Source organism: Aphelocoma coerulescens, chromosome 2, assembly GCF_041296385.1.
Source record: "Aphelocoma coerulescens isolate FSJ_1873_10779 chromosome 2, UR_Acoe_1.0, whole genome shotgun sequence".
Lineage (NCBI taxonomy): Eukaryota > Metazoa > Chordata > Aves > Passeriformes > Corvidae > Aphelocoma > Aphelocoma coerulescens.
The window spans coordinates 80830520-80849001 of NC_091015.1; the positions used below are offsets into that span (position 1 = coordinate 80830520).

The following is an 18482-nucleotide window of genomic DNA, read 5'->3' on the forward strand; positions in this document are numbered from 1 at the left end:
AGTCTGGGCAGGCACAGAGCCTCTTTTTCTTCCACTAGCCTCCCCGTGCACAAATGTAAGATATAGTGAATGATGTCCCACCAAAGCCAATAATCATATTATTAGAAGATTTCACTCCAAACCAGTTCTTGCAGTTGGTTTTCAGCATTGTCACTCCTCAGGTTTTCCAAGGGGGCAATGAGGGAACTCACAGCCCTACAGTCCTCTTGGGGCTTGAGCACTTCACACATGTCCTTACCCTTTATGACTATCTGGATCAAATAATATATTTTCTAAAATAGCACCCGTATTTTTTAGATGCCATTAAAGTGCTGTACATAATATTAAAGTCTTAACATTAAGTGTGCTCAGACCATAAGAACTTACACATACCACCTAAACCAACACCAGTTCTAAACTGCCACTATCTGCTCTTAAAACACTTTAAAAAGAAAAAAAAAAAAAAAAGAAGATTTTCCCAGAGATGAGGTATTAGCTAGTCTGGAAAAGGTTTTTGGAAGGGAAGCTCCTTGGTGCTCCACCCTAGCATTCCCAGAAAACAGAACACAGCAGAGCCCTGCTCTGTGACAGGCTCCCCCTTGAAACCCAGTACCACTTATGCTACCAGTGCTATCAACTCAGAAAAACACATTCCAGTGGTGCGTACCATGGATAGGGCATGTGAGTCACAAGGTGTTATGGGTTGAAATAAAACATAGAACATCAAACAAACATGGAACATGCATGTATCGGTGCACTGGGGAAGTCCATTCTATCTCATACCTCCTGACACACCTCTCCAATATTCCAAAATCTGCTTGTAATCTGGCAGATGAACAGTTTTAGACTTGCAGTATTTTTAGTATGTATCTACCTTGGATATCAGTAATAATACTGGCAATAAAATGAAAAGGCTATACAAAATATTTTTCCCTTGTCAATTATTTCCCCTTTAAAATGAACATGATGTATTAAAAACCTTATACTTGTTGAATTTAAAACACCTCAGACGAAGAGAGAAATTCCGACTAGACATGGAAAAGTAATGTTGATCTGGAAATAAATGCAGCGTAATAAATTAATAGGAAGGGGGGAATGTGCCTGTATTGCATAAGAAATATACTGCATTAGCAACACAAAGCATTACTTTTTCTTGTAAAATAAAGCACAGAGCAGTAAGATCATATGATTTGTACCAACTTTTCATTATGTCAAAAGCAACATGTGTGCCTTGTATTAGAGCATTAGGGTTGCCTTGATAAACTATTACTGTGTAGAGTAGCATCTCACTTGTTAGAGGTTAAGGCAGAAGTAGGAGTTCATGCTCTACTAGTGAAATTTATTGCTCCTTAAAGAAATCTGTAAAGTGCACTTGGAAGAAGGAAAGCCACTTCATATTAAATAAAAAAAGAATCCAACCCATTTGCATATCAAGAAATAATAATGCACAATTTGCACTAAAAAATATCAGCTTCTAAGAAGTACAGAGCTTGTTATTAGGATCAAAGCTAAAGAGTAAGCCAATGTGCTTGGACTGCATTCAATTCTACAAAAAAAATCCCAATAATTCATCCTTGCAGAGAGGCAACATTTCCTATGAATAGTTATGGATCCCCTAAGTTTCTTCCTCAAATCCACTACCAGAGATCCTTTTATTCCCATTGCACAACAGAAAATTTGGAAACAGGTATGTAGGCCTACTCACTTCAGAAGCACCCCTGAAATCCTTATTCCACTAGAAGCAATGGAATGCCTGCCAAGGTTGCTCACACCAGGAACTGAGCTGTGGATCTGCAGGGTGTGCAGGAAGCACAACTGCTTGGCTCCCTTCTTCCAGTCGGCCTTGACCTTCCTTCAGAGCAGGAAGTGCTGGGAAGGTTTGAAGGAACCAGCAGCTGTTTTGCACAGCCCTCATGTAAGCTACAAGGCACTGGATGATGCCAGGGCCCTACTTTTACTTCATTCTCCACTTTGATGGCCTCAGGCAAATCCATCCCAGTCACACTGCCAAGCTGATTGGAAAGAGGGGACAAGAGAACACCAGTGTCACCCACTGACCTTGCAAACACAATGCTCCTCATACTCCTGAGGAAAGACACAATTGCTCTCACTGCAGAAATCACGTGGATTTTGAGAGGAAGAGAGAAAGGAGTCAAGCAAAAGACAATAATAAGCTTTGTTCACATACTTAACCTGGTAACCAAGTCAGCTATCTCCAGGGAAAGCTTAAAATGGGCCAAAGAAGGCCAACTGGAAAGTTCAGCTGCTCTATCTTTGGATCATCAATGTTGGTTGTTAGGTCAATGCTTCATCCAAAAACACCTACAGCTAAAATTCAAGTATTTCTGCTACAACTAAAAGTGGCATATTAAGTGCACCCTGTGGGTTTGGGGAATGTTTCCCATTGAAGCAAGCAAAAAAAAAGGGTTTTTTTTCTATACCCAGATCAGGAAAGAACAGTCACTCTGCTGATAACCAATCTTCTTAATAATGCACAGAATACTAACAGCTAGAGTACAATAAAAAAGTGAGCCCTGACATTTTAATTTATCTGAAGCATTTCTTTCAGTGAAATGACCTGAAGTTGGAGGACTAAAATCTTTGGTTTCGGGAATGCATTGCCCACGATGTTTTACTGGCTTAATTTCAAATGAAAACAATTACTGTATAGTGAGGATGTTACCACACAGACATAACAACACCATTAACTATTTTTGACTTCCAGTGTAAATTGAACCATTATAGGGTTTTAAAAATGTCCTCATTAAATTTTAATGATCTGTTTTAAGGGATTTTTTTTCCCTTTTATTAAAATGCAAACCAACTACGCTACAGAGCTTTCTCAGAATGTGGTACACTATTCTAAGCTTCAAATAAAGCTATAAATCATAAATTAGTTAATAAAGAGAAACTATCTGCGTTATTACAGGTGGGGCTGGTAGCAGTACCTGTTTTTAATGTTGCCTAACATTTACCAATAAAAGATGCTGCTTTCCATTCTTTAAAATATTACCAAATACCAACCGACTGAGAAAAAATTTCTTGGTTCAAAGGTGGACACACCTGGTTGGCTTTTACCTTCCTTTTTTTCCCCCCACTCACGATGGGAAAAAGAGCAAAGAAAGGAAGGAAAAATGTCAATTGAAGTGATTCAGCTGATTAAAAAATACATTTCATTTGTATTAAACTTCAGTATTTTTTCCATGAACTAGGGGCCTCCTTGTTGTAGAGTAAGTATTTGAAATTCTGCATGCAGAAGGCTAGAGAATGTTTATGAGAACATTTCCTTCACATTTTCCTTAAACTTGCCCAATTCATAAACTTTATATGGAATACAATGGAAAAAAAATAAGTTAAAATCCTGATTTACAAGCACTGAAGAGAGACTTGTGAGACCTTTGCTGTTAAATTTTGTGAAGATTCACTCTATGGTGAACACACTCCATTCCATGATGGGGCAGTGGTTTCCCTCCAGGCACAGCTGCAGCCCTGACCAGGCTGTCTGGTGCATCACTCCCTGGGTCCAGGCAACCCCATCTCCCTCATGAGATTCATCTCTTTCCCACAGTCTCATCTAGACTTACCCCAGGTTAAAATCACCACAAGACTGACTGGAAGGTGGAACAGACTTTTTTTTGTTGTTGTTGTTTAAAATCTGGCTTGTTTTCACCCTGGTGCAATATTGCCACCAGCTAATGAGTAAACCTTGTCCTGCAGCATGCACTGAGGTGGACTGCAATGATGGTGCGTACACTGCATTACGTAGTCTCTCTGCTAGCATCCACATGTTTTCTACAGGCCTTAGAACAAGTGAAAGGATGACTCCTAAATTATGGAGTCATAATTTTACTTGGGTTTTCACACGTTGCCAGACAGAGCAGAAAATTAAAATCATAGGAACACAGCACACATTTACAGTTATTTATGCAAAGTACCTTAATTTGGTATTCTCAAGAAGAACAGGCTGCAAAAGCAGAATTTATCAGGAGGACTCCTGTAACTGTGTTATTTGATGGAAGAGATACTTCATTCAAGCCACAATGGCAAAATAGGTCATTGTCAGAAACATGACAACAATACATAATTTATCAATTTGGAAACCTTATACTTGAAAGAAGCCTTAGTCTAACTTTTCCATCACTCCAACTGAATTGTAAGACCACCGCTGTAACAAGACCACTCAGAAAACCACCGGGGTGGCCTTGATAATAATACACATATCATTGTTGAGGCACAGGAAACTAAACCAGATGGTTTTGCTGAGGAAAGCACTTTTTCCTGGCTTTGTAGGGCCTAAAAACACTAATAGGTCAAACATGAAAGTGCTGAAAAAGAAAGTTAAAGGAAAATCTGTGTAAATAAGAAAAAAAATCTATTTACATATGTGCTTCCCTCACATAAAATATGTCTGCAAGAAAATAAAAAGGGGAAAATGATGCTACAGTTCTGAAATAGGTGAGGATTGTTTTCTGAAAGGTTTAACCACACTTACAGCTGGACTTACAGTCCACCATTGCTGGAAATCAATGCCATATGATGTGTATTAGATAGAACACCTATATATTGTGATTTAAAAAAATTTATTTCCTCATTTTTATGTTTTAACTATGGAGACCATTCATGCCTATTGCAATAAACTACTTACTTTCTTGTACAATCTCTTATTATCAATCACCTCAAACTTAAAGAAAAAATAGCACATAAATGGACCTCTCAAACTACATGAAACTGAAAGTAGTTTCCACAGAAACCATCCATTCACAGAAACATACATTGACATGCACACATTTATACAGGCTGTGTATTGTGTGTGTATGCACACATGAATGAAGTGTGTTCAGATTATCTCATTTATGCTGTAGTTATTTAGAATCATATTATTTGCAGGCTTCAGCATTTCAAAAACCACAAAGGACTTGGTTTGGGTTTGTTTTTCTTTATTGTAGACATCATCCACAGGAGTAAAATTAAGATGATAGTGTGCTACTCTGCTGAGAATTGCAACTATTTCTAATAGTCAAGAAGTCTAATCTAAATTACATGCACTGAAAGAAATGCATTATAAGGTCCTTTAGCATGCACTCTTATTTACCAAAATGTAAGCCTTTATTTAGCATTAAAAAGGAAAACTTTCACTATTGAGGTTATTCTAAAACATGTTCTCTCTTCATAAAGGAAGCTTTGCCCATATTTTCAAAATCTGGAAGAAGATGGTTGAGAATTATACCTACATTTTGCAGGCACTAAATCATGCTCTAAGGAAAAGAAAACACAACTATTTAAATTTCAACTTTTTCTCTGCTTGTATGGGAGAATGGAGAAGAAATGTACACTGATGAGAGCTTCACTATATGCTTATAATTTGTGGCAGTTCATTTGGGCACTGCACAGATATAGCCTTTGAGAAAATGTTTGGTCTTCAGTCCCACTATGAAGCTTGTAACAAAAACCAGAGAAATGAAAGAGTCGTTTCTGAAGCCAGAAGTCAAGTGGGGCCACAGGTGCCTTACAGAGCTGAGGGAGCCTGATGGAGCCTACCTGGACGTCAATAAAGAGAGAGAAATAACAACAGTGTGTCACAGAATCCTATTTTGATTCTGCATGAGAGACATGGTGGGGAGACACCTTTTGGTGGCCAGTGACACCATCTACCACCTCCATTTTAAGACGAGCTCTTTTGTAGGCTTGGAATATTTCAGTTGAGGCACAACATGTAAAAATAATTTACTAAAATAATGATACCATGAATTGACCTGGAAATCCACTTATCTATGTATTTCCTCTATAGACTCAATCAGTCAGGGAAGACAATCTTTATTTCTGGGATCTGCTCTTCCAGCACTCTTTTTGTGTCATGAAGTGTCTGTATTGCAGTGCCAGTGCCTGTGGGTTAGTGTTGGGTGAACTTCACATCCTTCATTTGAAACCAGCTAGGACTGTGCTGTGACCACAGCAGGCTGTATTGTATCCTGAGAACTGGGTCATTATTTGGGTGGATGATTGAATGTATTACTGTGGTCAAATGTCACTTCCTTTATCCTGGACACCTATCTCCGCAAGTCCTAAATATTTACATGAGGAAATCAAAAAATATTCTGCCCTTGGCAAGTGCATAATTCCTTTGGGAAGATGTTGCTTTCTCAAAAACATTTCAGCATGAGACTTAGTTCTAAATTAAAGATTTTTAAACTATTAGAAAAATCAGGGATGGAATACTCATTGCCTCATTGTCTTTGATACACACGCTTCTAGAAAAGGTACTGCTTCAGCAAGTACCTGTCAAGAGTTTTGTGAATGTTCAGTAGTTGTTCCAAAGGAGCACAGTCTATCAAACTTTTCTCCTAAAGGTTCTTATAAGTCCTGCTGCTCTCACATTTACTTCACCTAGATGGAAGCAGTTCCATCTAGAGCAGATTTCATTTAATCTGAAGATCAGTTTGGCTTAATAGAGCCATTAGTCATCCTAGGTCAGACAAGCTGATGAGAAGAAGAAGTTCTCATTTGGAAATACACAAAGTACACTTTACCTGGATGGCTATACCCTCATACTGAAACAAGCCCATCACTGAGGGTTTAAAATTATTTCTCAACTTTTGTTAGAAGGTATTCACTTTCAACTTAAAAACTAAGCAATAAGAAAGGAAAAGCACTTTCACTTCAGTCCATACCAAAAGGGTAATCCCCATTTAGAAACATGCCTTAAATTCATGAGCCAATCTCATAAGTATACGAGGTATTGATAGTTACACAGACAGATACAACTGACTTTCCTTTTATAACCAACAGTCCTTAACAAAGCAAGACTCTCACAAGCAAGAATTCAGCTGGGGTGGTGAAAGGATTACTCAGAAAAAACTTCAAGTCTTAGCAGAATAAGGTATCTCAGAAGACAACACATCCTTAATGCTACAAGAAAACAACACCACAAAACTAGAAATGCTTTGGCCAATAGTCTTACTGGCTGACTCCTTATGCACAAGAGTAAAGTAAAATTTTAAATAATTCTTTCTGGCGAGAGTTTTTATATTTAAACATACACACATACATACAAGAAGGGATTTCCCACGACAGCAGTGGTAGCAGTTGTTTCCAAGGGTCAGTTTCTGCCTATTAGAATGGTAAATAGAAAAATCACAAGTAAAAGACCAGGTGATGCTGACTAGAGATTTAAACAAAGATTAGATTTTACTATCTAAACTTCAACATGTGCAAAATGGTCTAAGACAATAAAATTACTGCATATTTTCTTGTGCATTTTAATCACAGACTAAAGTATAAATCAGCATCAGTACCAATTAAAAAAAAAAAAGTAAGATGGATATTCTCTCTTTAAGCAGTTTTAAAGTTTCTTAATATACTTGGTTAGCCTGTACAATAACTTACTATATTACTTATTTACAAACAGTTCTCTTTTGCTTTGCTTTTCTTTTACATTATTTAAATATAAATTAATGGAAGCCAATTCCCATACATTCTAAGTATCAAATGCACCCTGATTTCACCATGAATGTAGGCACATACCTAATTTTAAACATTTGACTAGACATGTAATTAATTGAATTGGAGCCAATTATGACCCAATTATGAGTCCTCTGTAATTATTGCTTGAAATACTGCTGGATTGCTGCCTATTGAAGGCAAGAGAAAATATTTCAGATCTCTATGAATACCTAACGACTATTAAAACTGTTACCTTTAACTTCTTCTTTTAGTTTTGTAAGATCAAGATTCAGGGGCTTTTTCACAGCTTTCATGAGTGCAGTATTTGTGCTGTTTGACTGAGGTACGGCCAGCGCAATTGCAGAAGGCAACCTGAGCATCAGCAGGTGATGAAGAGGAAACTGAAGGAAGGGAAGAAAAAGCCTCAGCTCAGCAACTGAGGCTGGTGTGTCCAGGTGGCCCAGAAGGCCAATGGTATCCTGGCCTGTACCAGCAATAGTGTGGCTAGAAGGGTGATTCTTCCCCTGTGCTCAGCACTGTACTCAGTACTCTTAAGGCTTGCTGTAGTGCTAATAATTGAAAATACTCAGCAGATAGTCTGCAACAAATAAAGGGCATGTTATCCTCACAAAGCAAAATAGTACACAGAAGCTTCATATGTCAATAGCATTGATACATTATTTTTCCTCTTCCAGCTCTGTGGTATTGATCATCATCTCTAACACCATCTCGTGAGATTTGTGCTGGATCACAGCAGAGCCAATAATGGAGAAAGGGAGAGCAAGAGGAAGCAGCAATTTCTGCCAATATGTTGAGAGTTACTAATTTTAGGTTAAAATTTATAATCCCACACCAAAAATTTTCAATGCCTACTTATTTCTATTCTGTTCTCTTCAAACACTGAATGGAATCCTTTTCTTCCAGTGAGCTGGACTTCCTGGTTTTTATTCACCAGCACAATGCTGCTGTACCCTGTTCCTGCAGGTGGCAGTTCAAGTGCCAAGTCAAAATCCTAATCAAACACATTTTCCAACTATTCTCCACTGATATGAATCTATGTTTAAACCTCAAACTTCTGAATCATCTGCTACCCTCAACCTTCAGTGGGCACCTACACACTTCCATGTTTTACTGTATATAAAGCAGTTTGCCCAAAATCACAGTGGCAGTCAAATAAACTCATATAATCAAAGCCCAAGAGTCATGAATTCTGCTTGTGCTTTGTAACCACCAGACATTCTCAAGTCCAACGCATACAGGACACTCTCTCTCCATGAAGTCAATGGGAGTTTGCTCATCAACTTTCATGAGGCCATGAATTGACCCATAATATTTCATAAAACAACAAAAATGAATGTATTTATGGTTTTATTATTATCCCTAATAAAGAAATAAGAAAAAAGAAAACACAGTACATGGTCTAGTCTATATGCACATGTGTTACTTGTATTAATGTCGATGGGATTTAAAGCTTCATATGGAGAGGATAAGATATATCCCTATGTGTTCAGCCATATGCTTAAGGAAGCTCCCCAAATGCTTGTAAATATGATCATGCTTTCGAACATACTATGTATTTATTTGAACAACGTTAAATCTCTAAGCCCTACTTTCCAGTCCATTAAAGCTTCAAATAATTGTTTATTTCCAGTTTAAAGTTACCTTATTTTTTAGCCATTAGAAGTCTGCCTGTAACCACATTTCCACAATACTCAGGGAATTAGAGAATTGAAAATAACTCTCCCATTATCTGAAGGGGTACCTCTCTGGGATGAGAAATACTCAAGATGAACTATATTTTAGTGAGGAATTCTTTCCAGAAGATTTTGGGACAGGCCCAAGATGCAGCTGAAAGGCCTGGAATGCTACTTGCACAAAAAACATGTGTTCATGCCACAGACCTCAGAAAACTACATTCCTTCTGGAGGCCAAAGGCCTTGAAAGCTAGTCATCCTTCTGGATAGACTTGTTCTCATTTCCTTTTTGATTTTTAAGGTTTGAATAATAGCCTCAATAGGCTGAGGGAGCTAGGCCTGTTCAGCCTCGAGAAGAGATGACTGAGAGGGGATGTATGTCATCAATGTCCATCAGTATCTGATGGGAGTGTCAAGAGGATAGATCCAGGCTCTTGGTGGTGCCAAGCAATAGGACAAGAGGCAAAGAGAAGGAACTGATACACAGGAAGTTCCACCTGAACATGAGGAGGAACTTTACTGTGCAGGTGACCATGCACTGGAACAGATTGCCCAGAGAGGTTGTGGAGTCACCCTCACTGGAGATATTCAAGAAATGTCTGGACACAATTCTGTTCAATGATCTCTAGGATCTCATTCCTGCCTGAGCAGGAAGGTTGGACCAGATAAGCCATTCTGGTACCTTCCAGCCTGACCCATCCTGTGATTCTGTGAACACAGTGCAAGGGTCTAACCCAGAAGGCATGAGAGGATTATTTTGGATTTCCCTTAGAGAAGAAGACCTCAGGATTCATCTGTTGATTTATGATCTAGTGCAATTTGTGTTGGAATGAGATAGCTGAAGTCTTTATGAAATATCCAATGCCTGCTAACAAACCATATTCATTATGTTCATGCAACTGATCATTTTATTTGACTTATCTTTTACTTTCTTTCAGCTGAGACTGGGTAACTGGTTTTATGGTCACTCATGACTATAGTTTTATGCATTAAAAAGATTACTGATGGGTTACTGGTTTAACTGCTTCATCTAATGTTGTAGCCACAAATATAGAACCATAGTTGTGGAGGCACAGTCATTACACTCATGGTGCCCTTAGCATCTCATGCAAATGCAGCACAGAACCAAAGACAACTTCATTTATAGCTGGCTGCCAAAAAACACCTTCTTCACTCGCCTGATGTAACCCTTTTGATACCAAGGTGATATGGCTGTTTACCTTTCTTAATGTCGTCCAGGACATCAGTTTATACCGAGGTATTACGATTTTATTTTCTTGCTCTTTTTGATAGTAAAGAAGATTTGAGAGCTCAGCTTTTACTCTACCTTTAAAGTCTCAGTTTATGATAAAAATCAGACTTTTGCCTACTGAGATACTTCTTAGTTTGTAATATAGAAAACCAAAACAAACAGTTGTCATCTTTTTAAACTACATCAATGAATGGCGAAGTCAAATCCGGTTTCCCAGCAAGGAATTATTAAAAGACAGAAATAGTACAGTGACCACAGGAAAACTTTAAGCACCAAAATGGGGACAAAAATCTCCTGGGGAAAAGACAATATTTCCTACATGGTCATTCATGTCTCCTTGTAATACAATACAGGGGTATTGTTTGTTTGTCTGCTTAAGGAGATGGGTAGAATAAAATTAGATTCAAATCCTGACTACACAAACATTTCAAACACTAGATGCAGGCTTATGTGTTCCAATACCTGCCATCACAACTATGTTGTGATGCTGCTTTATAATGTATAACCAAAGAGGCCTTTGATTATTAACATATACATGATTTTTGCCTTATTAAAAAAAGGTCACCAACCTCCAGCAGGATCTTCCACATCAGGCCATACTGCATCTTGCTGAAATCTTAATATTGGTCATAAAGATTGTCAAAAGAATAGAAGAAATACTCTACAATAGATCCACATTGTAGTCAGACCCCTTCCCCAGGAATTCAGGCAAGGAATGTAAACCCAAAGATTTATTTTTCTGTTCAGGTCATGCCTGGGGTAGACTGCTGTGTTACTAAATTCCCTAATCTGAAGTCAAGAGCAACACAAAGTAAACAGACCTCAATAGGCAGGAAAAAAAATCTTGTGATAGCCCTCTGTGGACCATAACCTGAAGTTACAGCAATAAGCCTTATCCCCACCACAAAGATGATTCAGAAAAAATCCCACAGCTTACCTCAACATAGTCCCTGGCATGGCCCCAGTCTCTCTTAGCATCCAGATTGCCCAGGCTGAAACAATCCAGCTGTCCAAGGTGAATCTTTGCTACCGATCGGCTAATCTTCCGAGTGACAAAATTAGCCCCTGGAAGAGAAATAAAAGGTAGTATCAGCACAGTCACCATGGCAGATTTCTGGCCACAGGAGACACCTTGTACAGCTCAGCACATGGCATTTTCAGTCTTCACTCAGTCCCCTTACACCACCTAGACCCATGCCATCTTTTATCATTTGAGCAAGCTAAGAAGCTTCCAGTGCAAGTGTCACATTAGTTGCACTTTCATAGCAAACATCTTTCTTTGTGGGACTTCTTAAGCATTCCTAATTTGCTGCCTCAGTATTCACTCCAGGCATAAAGCCAAAGAAAATCGTTTGGAATGTCAGTTCTTAAACACAAAATGCAAAAGGTTACATAAAGAAGACAGACATCTTAGACCACCCTCAAGTTTTCTGTCGCCGTTTCTCCTTTCCTTTTTATTTTTTTTTTCCAAGGAATGCATATATCTAAATAAGTTTGTTTATTAATTAAAAAAAAATCGTGACAATGCAAATACTACGTATTCTCCAAAGAAATGTAATGGCTAAATGCATTCTACTTTTCTAGTTATTTGGGATTCTTTGTCCCTCAGGTTCAGTTAGATCATGAAATTGTAATTTCAACTTTCTCAGTTGAAGGTCGTACTTTATTTTATCATATTTCAGTATGTTATTCACTGTATTACTTTGGAAAATTTGTGTACCCATTTCTGCTCCCAGTGGAGTTGCTTTAAACAATATTTTTTGTTAATTATTTTCAGATCTTGATTCTTAGATTATGATGGCTGTGTTTCTAAAAGGTGGTCAAAGTCTCCTCAAAAGCAGAGGGATTTGAATTTAGACCAGGAGTTTAGGCTAAATAAGCCCAATGGCATTTGCAAAATAATGAGCCACAAAAATTAAAATTACATGCCTTTTTAATAACTAAAAAAGGATATGATTAAGTGGTGACAGATGATACCTCCTCCAAATCAAAAACAGGAAAGTTAGTGAAAATGTCTGCAGTTGTAAAATATTCTTAGCAATTTTCAAAAGTCTTAAGTAGTGTAGCTTATGCATTCAATGCATACATTTAGTGTTTTTCACCATGGAACTCTGCTCTTTAAAAATACATCTCAGTAAATTCTCTTTCCTGTCAAACAAATAGTAGGTTGCTGCAATGTTATTAAATAACATGAAGTGTCCTTTTCAGGCTACTAATTTTTCCTGTAAAATCAAGAGCACTACAGTACTTTTCTGTGTCATTTGACTCCACCAAAAGTAAAAAAAAAAAAAAAAAGAAAAATTAGAAAAAAAAGAAAGGACACCTCTAAGACCCATGTGGAATAAAGAACTTAAATAATTCAGACCTTACCACAGGATTAAGATAGAATTTTCAATTTTCATCAACTGCTGAACTAATTGCAATTCCAGTTATTAGACACTTAGGATATACCATCAATTTGTGCTTGTTCTTTAAAGGATGAAAATTACATAATTTCCATATCCCCTTAAATATATATGAATATTTTATATTCATATATAAAGGAAGCTTCCTAAATAGTATGATTTGCAAACTTTCAGAAACAAAATATAGTCCAGAGTCATTTTCAAAGCAAATTTCTCAAAAATTGGACAGTACCAACCCTGTGACTCTGCTATTGTAACTTCTGAAAGCAAAGTACTGTAGTTTCCATGTTCCTGGCTGGACAGGCTTGCAGCAGGACTGGAGTTCTGGCTTAACAGAAACCAGTGACAGAGTCTCTTTGGCTTAGTCAGACTGGCACCTCTCCAAAGATTGTTTCTATTTTTAACTTATCAAAGTGCTTTGAGACCTTCACACAAATTATTTCTAATTAATTAAAAACAGATTCAATCTATTGCAAAAACTTACTAGGATTAGCTCTGAAACTTCCTAACCTTCTGTACTGAAATTATTTCAGTTAGCATTTTTATTCAGCAAATAAGAGTTGAAGGAACAGGTTTCTTTCTAGGATTAAGTATATGGTTTAAAGTTCCAGGCTGCAACTGAGTAATAAGCAAACCTGACTGCTTTCAACGCTACATTCCCATTTGCAGCAAAAGCAATGAGAGTTCTAGTCACCATCTGCATTAAAGCAAGTTTTACTGTCAACCTGCACAACTAATGAATGTCAACTTCCCTTTTGGAACAAATGCTTCCTCAGCATAAAAAAAAAAAAAAGAGCATATTAGGTTGTGTGAGAGAAAAAACTATTATGCTATCAATTTAACTTTAAATATATGAAAGATAGTGCACAAGAAAGAGCTGATTTGTCTAGCAGAGCACAACAAATACTAGTAGCTTCTGTCTTCTCACAGAGTCACTGTTAACTGGAGAGAAACAATCCTCAAAGATATTCTCCAAGCAAAATCAGAATATTCCTGAAAAGGCTGAGGTGAAGAACTAGAGAGCACCACAATGAAAAATGAAAACCTTTATTTTCCATAACTATTCCAGTAAGGGTTCCACTAAATAATACCGACCCTCTTCTCGGAAGTGCCTCAGCATTAAAGCTGTGGAAGAAAACTATGCTACTGTTCATTCTGAGAAATGTGATTGGAAAATTTTTCATGTACCCGAAGACTGAATGGCACATTTCAGAAGCATTTAAATGATATGGTTCATAAATAATGTTTAAGTACTGATTCTCTTCAAACACAGTATCTTAAAATATCCCATTACACTCTGTGTTTGATCCCATGCCATTAAATGCACATCATAACTAGAATTTAAGCTGGTGCCCACTGGAGTCACACAAAATAGTTAAGGCTATGTCAGCATTTCCACTAAAAAGCCCTGTCCTAGAGGTTTGTAATTTGGCTATGAAATCTTGCCTTGGTATGAACTTCAGCAGAAGTAATGTCTTTTTCCTCAGGATTGATTCTGTGTGAGAGATCCAGGCGGAGCGCTACCGATAACTTTGTATAAATGAATGCAAAGTACTTTTTGAGGCACAGAAATGGTTAGCTTCCCTCTTCCTCAGGAGGTAGTGAAGACTTGCTAATGTTGAACATACAGCAGCATTTTTCTCCACAAAATGGCAACTCAGTGCCAGGAAGAGTGTCATCAAAGCTGATGGTGTGTTAACCACTTTACCTTTTATGTTGATTTTCATTGGATCAAGATGATGCAGCAGCTAAAATGCCAACAGTTATCACAGGTGAATAAGGCCTAATTTGTTATGCTGCTAACCTTACTAATTCACCTGGAAATGTGTTGGTGGTAGTGACAGAAACTACCTTAGACTGGTGGGAAGGAGAGATGTCAGAGTCCCACATTTGTCTCCTGGCTCTGCACTGCTTCCTCAGAGAGGTTTCGTAAAACACAACTCATTGCTCACACCTGGTATGAATAAATGTGGAGAGTTCAAAATGCTGTTCTATGGTTGATGTATTTTGACTTATTTGAACACTTTTTCAAAATGTGTGTGGGTGGCATATGGCTGGGAGCTCACTCTCCTGCAGTAACCCAGAGAAGAATCATTCTTGCTGTCAGTGGGGCCAAACATACTGGGCTAAGTGCCTTGCATAGTTATCTGTGCAGTGAATACACCCTAACCATGATGGGCCACATCACGCTCTGGTTTGCATCGCTATTGGCAGCACTGGAATTGCTGCAACGCAGCATTAGAGATGTGGCCAGGCAGAAGAGATGTGGCCAGACACAGCAAAGGATGCTTTGATGTATCATTTCAGTGGTTCTAAACAGCCCAAATTAAGTAGGGTCTGACAAGTTCCTACATTTTAAGAAGGGCCTTTAACAAGAGTTTTCATGACATCAACAGCTCTTTCAGGAACCCTAGGCATTAGCTTAGATTTGTTTTCAAAACCCAAGCCCTCCCTTTGAGATCGTTAGCATGCCAGTAGGAACCATAAGGTCCGATTTACAAACCCGATTTATCCTAGACAGGATTTAAAGCAAGGATTCCTCATCAAGCAGACCTGATCTGTAAAATATATAACTTGTCAGCAAACCACTGCAGGAACAATATCACAATAAAAAGAAATAGCAGAGGTATAATGCAATAGCTTTAGCTCTCTAGCCCAGGCCTGTCGCCCAGTGCACTCCCTGGCTCAGGGTGGAAACAGCTCATCCCTTTGAGAAGGATGCTGCCTACATCTGGCAAAGATGCAGTTTTGAAAGCTGGACACATCTCCCATTAAATAACACATATTTAAAACTATTGCTTTAGGAAGCATGGTCTAAATGCACCTACAGCTCCAAATCTGGATTGCCCCAAGACAGGAAAAAATAAGTCTTAGTCTCTGCATCAGTACCCCGTTCCTTTTATCAGCACTGGGGTTTCACCCTTCGTGTATCATCAGGAACCTGCCTGTTGGAAGTAGGTGCTTTTCTCCAGAATCTGTGGTTTAGAAGAGACAGCCAAATGGATGAAGCATCTTCAAGAGCCACTATTGTAGTATCTGTGTCTTTTCAAGAACCATCATTTTCCAAGCTCTCAAGACCACGTACAAAACCCAACTAATGATAAAAATGTGGTCTTAGAAAGACTGCTCTCTCTGTAAAACACTAGTTATTGCATGCCTAAGAAAATCCATTACTAACCCTATTAATATCAGAGAATGACAATCAATCTTATAGAATTCAATAGCAGTACTTATCTATCAACAGAGATGCAGTCCTGGAACAATCTATCAAGTTCTCATAACACTTTTTTTCTTCATTTTGCATAAAATATGATAAAACGGTTTCTGTCTCTGAAGACGTTGACACAAGAAAAAGGTTGGAGTTTTGGTTTTTTTTTTCCTCCAAGTTTCTGCAGTTCTGGCATAGATTCTAGTGGAAGCCTAACATGTTCAAACACATTGTGTACCCAGCACTTCTACTAACCCAGAGGAACATATTTCTTTTAACACATATGTGTTGTAAATGATACACTTAATGAGATCATTAAAATGTTTTGATTCCCTGAAAATCCACACTGCTCATCATTTCCATTCTATGACAACCTTTTCCATTTTTTTGTAACAAGCTGAAAGGAAAAACAAAGCAACACCCAGATTTTCTAAGAAAAGAAGCCCTGAATCTCCTTACACTGATGAAAATCAATAACAATTATTCCAAAGCAAATGGATTTATGTCACTGTAAACCAAATGAAAAATCAAGTTATAGATCTTTAAATTAACCTTCCCTATTTTGGGTTTAAATGGAATTTTAAACTGTGTCTTGATCAAAACAACTGATAAAGTACTGCATTTTGGTAAAACCAGTAGAGCAGCTACTTAATATATGTTAAACATTCATGCATTTAAATTGTGAATCCATTCTCAATTTAAAATAACAAATTGTTCTTCTCACAACAACAGTTGTACAAAGTAAAAACATCCCTTTTTGGAAAAAAAGGAAAAATCATTGTTATAAGTGATTTTTTTTTTTTTCCTTCTACTCATTATAATATCCTACAAATGTTACTCAGCAGGTACAGCTACCTTTGGATGAGCTTGCCGTAAAGTCCACAATCAGATTTTTGCAAAACAAAATATATATGAAATAAGGGTGATATGATTCTTAAGCAACTCCTTGTAAAGTCATGCATGGGAAACATCTTCCTGACTGGGGCAGTAAATAATTTTATTTCCTGAAACATAAGATATAGGGCTTTAATCCTTACATTTTAATCCTGTATAGCATAGCTGGAAATACTTTGTTCCATCATTATATTTTAAATCTTTTCCTCTGTTCTTTAAAATTTTTAAAGTACCTTATGGTGGTGGTTTTCTCAGATTTCTAATATACTTGAAATGTTTTCAAACATTTTCAGTTTACGTGGCCCAAACTATTTTCCAATGGACATGTATCTTTCTCTAAACAGGAAAGATAAAGCTACTGATAATACATTTTTTTAAAGGTTATTCTTCATCAGCCCTCTGGGAAATAATTATGTAACAAAAAATCCCACAGATCCCAGACTGAAACCAGTGGTCCAGTAACATGAGGATGAAATTGCCCCTCCTTATCAAGTGACCCTCATTTGGAACTAATTTGAAACGTGTGATTTCAAAAAAAATGATGTGGTAGTAATTCCTTTAAATGCAGCTAACAAAGACATCAATTGGCGTATCAACTGAATTATTTTGTTTTATAATATATTGATACACATTATAACCTTTCTGATGCCAAAATGCACTAATTCTGCTTGGCCCCTTTTCCCATTAGCACATCAGTTTTCAACAGAAATGGGGTACCAAATCCTTGGGTGCCCATTCTTTAGGTAACTGAAAATGCACTACTACTTTTATATTCCAAAAATGAGGAGGTTAAGGCAGAAAGGTAAAGGCATGGAAGGGTGGGAATCAGCAGGGGACAGCAGCACAGGGGAGGGGGTGGGTGCTCTTCAACCCCAGAGCAACTGTGCCCCTGCCATCCACTTGCACACAGAACATTTGGACAGCTGAGGGCAACAGGAGGTCATTGAACTACGCATGGAGAGAACACAAATTAATGACTTTTATAATCTGAGTGGAAAATCAGAGTGAGAGACAGTCTTGTGAGGAACAACAAGGTACAGAAATGCAGAGGGAGCACAGAGAGTAGGAAAATTTTTCTTTTTCCCAGTAGGTGAAAAGGTAGCACAAAGTCTAACTCAGGGGACAATTAGTAAGTCCTGTAAAAAAGGTGCACAGATGAAGGGGAAGAGACCTACCAACTACCACCAGAGGGTGAGAATCAGAGGTGGTGTTTGTCACAGCACAAGCCACGCTCCCCAGTGATTCAGGGGTGCTAACCCTCCACCAGGCATCTGTCATCAGGGCTTTAGACTCTTCATGGCAGTTTTGCATACAAACAGATATAGGTTTCCACCTCCCAAAAACCAATGACAGTATCATTTCTATGACTACGCAGCAGCAGTTCTCTAAAGTGACTGTGAAAAAATGATGTTTGATTAGGAGACAATCTGCATGTGTACGGTGTAACACAATGCTTTTGGATTTCACATTAGAAATACCACTGTTTGGGACTGATTGCACTTCTCAGTTCTATCATATGGGGTTGTTAAAAGGCCAGGGTGATATACCAGCAATAACTGTTGGCCAAAAGGTGCTATTTTAGTCTATTTCCCCCAAATAATTTTTCTTAA

The 18482-nt window shown here is 37.9% G+C and overlaps 1 protein-coding gene across 4 annotated transcripts in view; it reads right to left on the bottom strand.

Moving 5' to 3' along the window:
• GMDS (GDP-mannose 4,6-dehydratase) overlaps nucleotides 1-18482 on the bottom strand; it is a 424030-nt gene that overhangs the window by 218291 nt on the left and 187257 nt on the right. For all 4 annotated transcript variants that reach the window (XM_069008224.1, XM_069008227.1, XM_069008223.1 and 1 more), the window contains exon 7: nucleotides 11303-11430. In XM_069008224.1, coding sequence (XP_068864325.1) covers nucleotides 11303-11430 — 128 coding nt within the window. The remainder of the gene's footprint in view (nucleotides 1-11302; nucleotides 11431-18482) is intronic.